General features: G+C 42.3%; 1 protein-coding gene across 1 annotated transcript in view; it reads left to right on the top strand.

Annotated features, from left to right (window-relative positions):
• Positions 1 to 275: 275 nt before the first annotated feature.
• The window catches only part of Sel1l (SEL1L adaptor subunit of ERAD E3 ubiquitin ligase), a 45,187-nt gene continuing 37,553 nt past the window's right edge, over positions 276 to 7,909 (top strand). The window contains exons 1-3 of the mRNA XM_028875914.2: positions 276 to 461; positions 6,242 to 6,279; positions 7,338 to 7,569. Coding sequence (XP_028731747.1) covers positions 392 to 461; positions 6,242 to 6,279; positions 7,338 to 7,569 — 340 coding nt within the window. The 5' untranslated portion in view covers positions 276 to 391. The remainder of the gene's footprint in view (positions 462 to 6,241; positions 6,280 to 7,337; positions 7,570 to 7,909) is intronic.

Raw genomic sequence — 7,909 nt, 5'->3', positions numbered from 1 at the left:
TTGTGGGAGTTGTAGTCCCGGGTGAGGAGGGCCATTTTATCCGAGTCCTTACCTAACGCGCTGATTCAGGCGCTACCAATTAGCTGGGGCCATGTCGGTGAGGCCGTGGTCCAACCGGGAAAGCCGGTGTGAGAACCGTGCACAGTGATTAGCTAAAGGATGACATAGAGGGCGTGTCCATAAATTGGGCGGAGCGAGCACGGCCATTGGACAAGGGGGCCGGAGCGGCGGCTGGGGATTGGCTGCGCGCTGGGCCAGGGAGGCCTGGGAAGGGGCAAAAAAGGAACCTGAGCAGGAAGAGCGGCTGCGAGGCGGTGGCGAGGCGGCGGTGAGGCGGCAGCGGCTGGGTTGGTCGCGGCGACCGCGGCGGCTCTCGACCTCGGCGAACAGGATGCAGGTCCGCGTCGGGCTGACGCTGCTGCTCTGCGCGGTGCTCCTGGGCTCGGCGGCCGCATCCTCGGGTCAGTATCGGGCCTCGGGAAGCAGGCCCCGAGCCACCGCCCCCCGACCGCGGTGGAGACAGGGCCGGGGGGCTCCGCGATCTCGGGTCACAGTTCGCCCTGACACTGGCAACTCGCTCTTGCTTCGGGCTTCGGTTATCCTGGGCCAAAGAGGGTGCTTAGGAAGCTGGACGTAAAGAAGGGCGGGCTGGTCAGCCCTGCCCACACGTCTCCCACGCAGCAAACTTTAGGTTGACTTCTGACGAATGAGGAATTAACTGGTGGGGAGGGATTCCCGACAGCTGGCTTAGACCCACCGGGATTCTTCAGTCTTCACGTAGGCGATGTGTGCACAGCCTCTGGGACACGCTGGGGTTTGCAGTTGACACACCTGGAGCTGTCACTTTGTGCAGAGCAGGGTTCATCGGGACTAGGATGTTGACAGTGGCGTGGAGGGATTACTCAACACCTGGTCTGTTAGTCTGGTTTTTAAAAGGAAAACTTCTGATATAAATGTAGTCACTCTCCCCCCCCCTTCCCCTTTAAATAAACCTTCCTCGGGAAATGTGACCTCTGCCACGGGGTTTCTGAGTTTGTAGGTAGTGATTTTATGATTTTTGAGAGGGGCTTGATTCAGCCAAGATGAATGGAAAATAGTTTAGCCTTTCTTTGTCTTTAGATACGAAAATCCGTGTGATTATTGATTTTTTTTCAACTGGGTGGCATATACTACTTCTTTGCAAAGTATTTTCTTTTTTAATTTTTTGATCTGCCACCGTTAGAAAACTTACTACCTTAGATATATTTATTTTAAACACACTTAGGATGTTTTAAGTGCTCATAAACATTGACTACAGAAAGACTTTGAGATTTTAATCAGTTTCATTCAACAAGACAGCTGTTGAGTGGCTTTACTTTTTTTTTTTTCTTTTTTCTGGAACACTGCAAAATATAAATGTCAACCTTTTTTTGTTTTGTTTTTAACAACAAAAATTTTCCCAGATGGTAATTTGAATTCCCAAATTCTCTGTCCTGGTTATAAATGAAAGCCATAACACCATCCTACTTCTAAAAACCAGAGAGTTAAACCAAAATCCTGCCTATCATGTTTTAGATACCATTTCAAAAGTGGCAAGCATATGGTAATCACTTTTCTGCCAGCATCGTGCTTGATGCCAATTCTGCTCCATTTGAGGTGACAGTTTTTGTTGATTGTCACATCCTTGAAGACTATATAATACTTGACTCTTGCAGAAATTTTCCCAGTTGTTCAAAAGAGGTATGAAGTGGGACTGCTGCATGTTTTGGATAAAGACCCCGATGAACTGTAGACCTGCAAATGAATTCTCCTTGGGATTTTCTTAATAATACAGTTTCAGGTCTAGAGTACACCACATACCTTTATATGAACAAGCTCTGTGATTCTTCACACTGAAGTTTGAAGGTTCCAGTAATTAAACAATATGACGTCTATCCCTCTGAAATCCCATTTGCAGAGTTTAAAGAACGCTCAAACTTAACAGCTTTTCCTTCATCTCCCTTGACTGTGTTGGGTGCACTTTGAGCTCTTGGCATTGGAGACAATAACTGGTTGAGAGTTATCCTAAAGTACTTCGTACTCAAGTGTTTACATCTTAGGGTTGTGTTGATATAGTGGAGTACAGAGTTTAAGAAATGTCTGCTCTGATTTCTATCACAGCGACAGCCATGTATTTCTCTGTCAAAACTTAAGCAAAAACTTAGCCAGACCTACAGTGTAAAAACGCCTGATGAGAGAGAGAGAGAGCCAGTGGACCCTGCTAATGCCTAAGTTCCACGTTATCGGATTCAGCCAGCTTTTCTAGTTAAGTTGTTGTGCAGTGTACCTGTGTGGACTTTTATTCCAATCCTTATTTCCTAAGCAGTATATTAACTGTTTAACATTTACCTTGTAAGAAGGGATAGCGCTATCTGCGATTTCGTTCTGTTTATATAAGGAACTTCTAGGGTTAGGACACCCTGAGGTGTCTTGGAACAAGGCATCAGTGTATATCAAAAGATAGCTCTACTCTGCTCACGTGAAGTTCAAATATCATTTGATATAAAGCTTTATAATTTAAAGACTTGGATTTTTTCAGTTCTCCATGCCATGCATTCAGTTGCTTATTTACATAGGATTTTTGCCTCTTTTGAAATTTAGATTCAAATCTTTGCTCTCACTGAAAATTCGATTTTTGTGGTCATTTTTTGTTTATTAATGTTACCCAGGGCAGGTTGAACTTACAACCATATGACCTTTAGCTTTCTTGGCTATGATTAGCCAATATAGCTGACCCTCATTCCATCACTGTTAGTAAATATCATCAAATATGTTGGCTTAGAGACAAGTAAAGCATGGTTCTTATATCAGAAATGCTTTCTTTTTCTTGTAAATGAATAAATTCAGAGGAGGGTTAAAAAAAAAAAAGGTATTTCTCCTTAATTTTCTCAACAGTGAAAGGGTGTTCATTTTTCTCACTTAGAAGTACAGGCCTTGTTGGAGCTGGGAGTTTGCCTTATTGGTAGTGCCTGGGTTCAATCCAAGACAGGGTGATGAGAGACTGAGCGAGATTAGGAGAATGAGTGTCACAGTCTCCACATCAGCTACACTGCCAGGTGTTTGAGGTCCGCTGTAATAATAGAGAAGAAGTTCAGAGAGCAGCTCCGAGATTACCGAGAATACTTAATTTCACCGAGATTGCCGAGAATACTTAATTTCACCGTTCGAGTTGTTCCTCCCTCATCATTGTGAAGCACCAGCCACATGGTGGTAGTCCCTTTTGACAGACTAAGAGTAGAGGCTGAACAAGCTTTTCATACTGAGCCGTGTGTGTCCAAATAAGTATTGGGGAAGCCGGGCCTCAACTTTCCAGACCTTAGACTTGGGGTGACTTAGCATCCGGAATTGCCTAGGATCTGCACCCGTGTCGAGCAAAGCAGAAACAGGGTGGCTGTTCCCTTTTCTCTAAACTCACGGCTCTTTATGTTTGGAGGTGGACTAATGTGTCTAATAGACATGACACATAGTAAATGAATATGTGTGGTCACGTTTCCTTGACAGCATGTCCCTGGTCGTGTGCAGTCTTGTAAGCCAGTGTAACAAAAAGGAAAATGAATCTTTCTTCAAGGCAGGTGTACAGCTAGTTAAAGTAGTTTGGCATTTACATCTTAGATGTGATACTGATGAATGAGACATTTGGAACTCCTCATTGAATCCTTTTGCATTTTTTTCTTCTTGCTTTGTTTCTGTAGCTGATAAAATGTAATGCCTGGTTCAAGCATTCCTGCGCTCTTCCTTTTTATGCACAATGCCAGTGTCTTTGATTTTACTTGAAAGCTACATTCAGAAGTCCTTAGAGTCACTAACTAGCAACCTTTTTAAAGGTGTTATGTGTAAATATCGGCTGGTAAGAGAAAATAGCTTTAGCTTATCCTTAAAGCTACTGTTTGGAGTAGCTTTTCCTGTTTAGTAACCAAGCAAGAACTGCTTTGTTGACCAAGTCATCTTCGTATCTGCTGCTGGTTTGTGAAGGAAAGAATGATGCAATTCACATGAAACCACCCTGATGTCACAGATCCTTTCTCCTGGAGTTCAGCAACATGTTTTGCTCCTCCAGTGCCTCACTGTTTTTTGTGTTTCAGATGTGTGTCATTTATTATTTATTCATAAGTTATCTATATTATTGACTTACCAGCCGTCTCTGTGACCGACTTAGGGATTTGCACTTGCAGCTAATCCAGAGGCCCAGCGTATGGGGACATACCATGGACAAGTGTGCACAGCTGGGGGCTGACCTTCGTGTACTAAACAGTTGGTATTTGTGATTAGCAAGTTCCGTTTATACATACAACACTGATACATAGTAGATATGGATTTCCTTCCCTTAGCTAGAGATTTACTGAGGATCGTATTTGAACCATTTAGATCTTCCAAAGCTAGGAGGGGGCCTGGTTGTGAATTCATGGACCACTACCAAAGTGTCATGGGCACTGTGGGACTAAGCATGCCGCCCCACCACCGTTACCTCCAACCTGCAAAAGTAAAACATTTTGCAGGTCCTCCTAAAGCAAGTGAATCTAAATAGTAGCTATGGTTTTTTTTTTTTTTTTTAAATTGGAAACATGCATGTGGCAAAATTTTACTGGAAGACTTACTTTTCTGAGATAGGCAGAACAAATTCTGCAAAATACGCTGTATAAAGTTCAAACCCTTGTGGTATAACCATCTGAAACAAAAATAATGCCACGTTATCCGGTAAAAAGTGGTTTTATAGAATCTCATTGTGAATTTCTCATATAGCTGATGGACAGAGGAATAGTGATGCCCCATTCAGAGTTAAAGCAGAAGGAAACAGGAGATGATGTGGCTGTTTGTCTTTACACTGGCCGTGACTGTGGAGGTCAGACACTTGCACCTGCTGGCATTGAGTTGTTCCCGTTTCTCCAGCGAGCACTGTAAACAGCCCCAAGACTAGTGGAAGCAGCTGAGAATCATGGAAAAGATGATCGAAAAACTGTTTTCTGAGAAAACCAAGCTACCTGTGTGCATTCACAAGCAAGCTGTAAATAATGCCTGGAATCATTTTTTTTTTTTTTTAAACATAAGCTATTGACTTCCTTTTTTCTCTAGGTTTATTTTTATTTTTCTGTGTTTGAGTGTTTTTGTATGTGTTTTCCTGGTGCCCATGGAAGCCAGAAAAGAGTATCAGATTCACCAGGAACTGGAGTCACAGTCAGCTGTGAGCCACTATGTGATGTTGGGAACCAAACCTGAGTCCTTTACAAGAACAGCCAGTGCTCTTAACCACTGAGCCATCTCTACGCACACATGCACTCAGGTTCTCACGCATGCACGCACAAGCGTGCACACACACCTGTTAAAGCTGTTGATTTCTTGGGGCTGAGGACCTGAGTTCAGTGCCAAGCACCCTTGTCAGATAGCCCATAGCTATCTATAAGCCCCAGCCCTCTTCTGGCCTCTGTAACACCCACATATATATGACATACACTTACCCAGACACATAGACATACAGAAACTATTGATTTAATAAATACTCTAATACAAGTAACACATGATAGTGCTACATCTGTCTGTATCTGGTTATCTCTTTAGCAAAGTAGACCACAAATATTAAATATATTTGCCTAAATATGTTTTAACCCCACTGAATAGTAGTAGTAGTATTAGTAAAACAACAAAATCCTACTCTGAATTAAAATAACCTACAGTAACTCCAGATCCTCAGCAGAGAAATAGAGTGGCTAAAAACCTGGGTATGAAATTAGAGTTTCATTTTTATAAATTGAGATGGAGTCTGAAGCAGAGGCCGGTTTAGGGGAGTGAGAAGGGAGCCTTCTGGTTTTCCTATGTGGAAAATGAAGGGGAAATTTTCTCCTTAACCTTTTGTGAAATCTTTGAATATAATCAATTTTTAGCCAGGTGGTAATAGCGAAGGCCTTTAATCCAGCACTCAGGAAGCAGAGGCAGGTAGATCTCTGCAGACCAGGTTTGAAGCCAGCCTGGTCTACAGAGCTAGTTCCAGGACAGCCAGGGCTACACAAAGAAACCCTGTCTCAAAGAACCTAAATAAATAAGTAATCTAGGTTTATTTACCCAGTGACTGGTTATTATCTGTTGTATATTTGTCCTTTTTCCAAGTTTTTCACATAGAATTCCTGAAATACTTGGACTCTTGGGTAGGGGCACATGGTATCTTTTGTGTGCTTTCTAACATTTATAGTTACCAACAAAAAAGATAATTTGTCTTAAAATTTCTTTGCAGATGATGAAAGTAACCAGGATGAATCCATAGATTCCAAGGTAGGTACTAAGATTTGCACTGCACAAATTAAAGGCAGAAGTTATACATCTTAGAAAGGACATACTAATTCTGAGTAACAAAATTCAATTAAAGAAGATAAGATGATACCAGTACTAATTCTCTCTTGGTTTTAAAAAAAAAAAAAAAAACACTGACCTATATAAGAATAATAAGAATTTCCCTAAGGAGTGCTGGCTGTTAGGTCACTTTCAACTTAAATTTGAATATGCTGTGTGGATGGTGGACATTCACAGAAAAGAGCTTTAAGACAGTATTTTTAGTGCCCAATGAAAGATTGATTTTACTCCCTTTTTTTCTCCCTAAAGTCTCGTGTAGCTCAGGCTGGCCTCAAACTCACTGTGTAGCTGAAGGTGACCTGCATTTCAGGGATGCACTACCTTGCCCACTTTGTGTGTGTGTGTGTGTGTGTGTGTGTGTGAGAGAGAGAGAGAGAGAGAGAGAGAGAGAGAGAGAGAGAGAGAGAGAGAGAGAGAGAGAGAGAAGGTCTTAGTATATAGTCTCAGCTGGCCTGGAACTCACTATGTAGACCATATTGGCTTTGAACTTACAGAGATCCATGCCTCTGCCTTCAAGTGTGGGGATCAAGAGTGTGCATCACCATATCACCATGTAATTTTAAAAATCAAATCAGGAAGTGCAGCCTCGTGGGTTGCATAAGTATAGCTGATTCTCACGTATCCAAGGAGGTCCACTAGTTTTGAACACTGATCTCTAGATGGAATAGAGATAAAAACCAGGAAGTCGTAATACAGAGTTACCAAGGGCAAGTATAAAGTAGAATGTAAACAAGGATGTAATCCAGACTTTCAGGATTAAAGACAGCTTATGGAGAGTAACATTTGAGTCGAAATTGAAAGCTAGTCAGGTGGTGCAGCCCTGACTGTGATAAGCACATCAGAGCCTATAGTCAGGTGCAGCTTGGCATGTCAAGGAGCTGAAGGAGACACTTGTAGACACTTGTCAAAGCAGTGGACAGATTGGCTTGGGGGGAGTCTTGGTCCAGATGATGAGTAACAAATCCATTTTATATTCTCAGAGTTCTTTGCCAGCAGATGAGTCGGGGAAGGACCACACCACCACAGGCAAAGTGGTTGCTGGCCAGATATTTGTTGATTCTGAGGAAGCAGAGTTGGAGTCTCCTCTTCAGGATGAGGAAGAGGGCTCCAAGACCGAGGAGGAAGTCAGTGTCACTGAAGAAATCAGCTTTGTAGACTCTCCAAATCCAAGCAGCAAGAGCTATGAAGAAGCAAAAAGAGTCCAGAAGCCAGGTACCCTTGACACTTTGCTTGATTTTGCCTGATGTTGGAAAGAGACAATTGAAACTTTCAAACTAGGGAATCTGGACAAAGGCTAACGAAAGCTGGGTTTGCTGACTGTTGACCACATAGAAAATGCAAAGTATAGTTTTACAGGACTTTCAAGGTTTTAGCAAATCAGATATTCATTGTGCAGGTTTGATGTCACAAGACCTAAATTCATAGATAAAACTGCATATATTTCCTATTAATATCTTGGTGTTTTTGTATACTAGCATGTAACGTCCTCTGAGGAAGAAAATTAAAATTACATGTGAAGGTGGGACAAAAAGAAGGAAACACAGACTTTTCA

Source organism: Peromyscus leucopus, chromosome 14 (assembly GCF_004664715.2).
Source record: "Peromyscus leucopus breed LL Stock chromosome 14, UCI_PerLeu_2.1, whole genome shotgun sequence".
Lineage (NCBI taxonomy): Eukaryota > Metazoa > Chordata > Mammalia > Rodentia > Cricetidae > Peromyscus > Peromyscus leucopus.
Note: the sequence above shows the minus strand (reverse complement) of the source record. Positions and strands in the feature narration are given on the sequence as shown.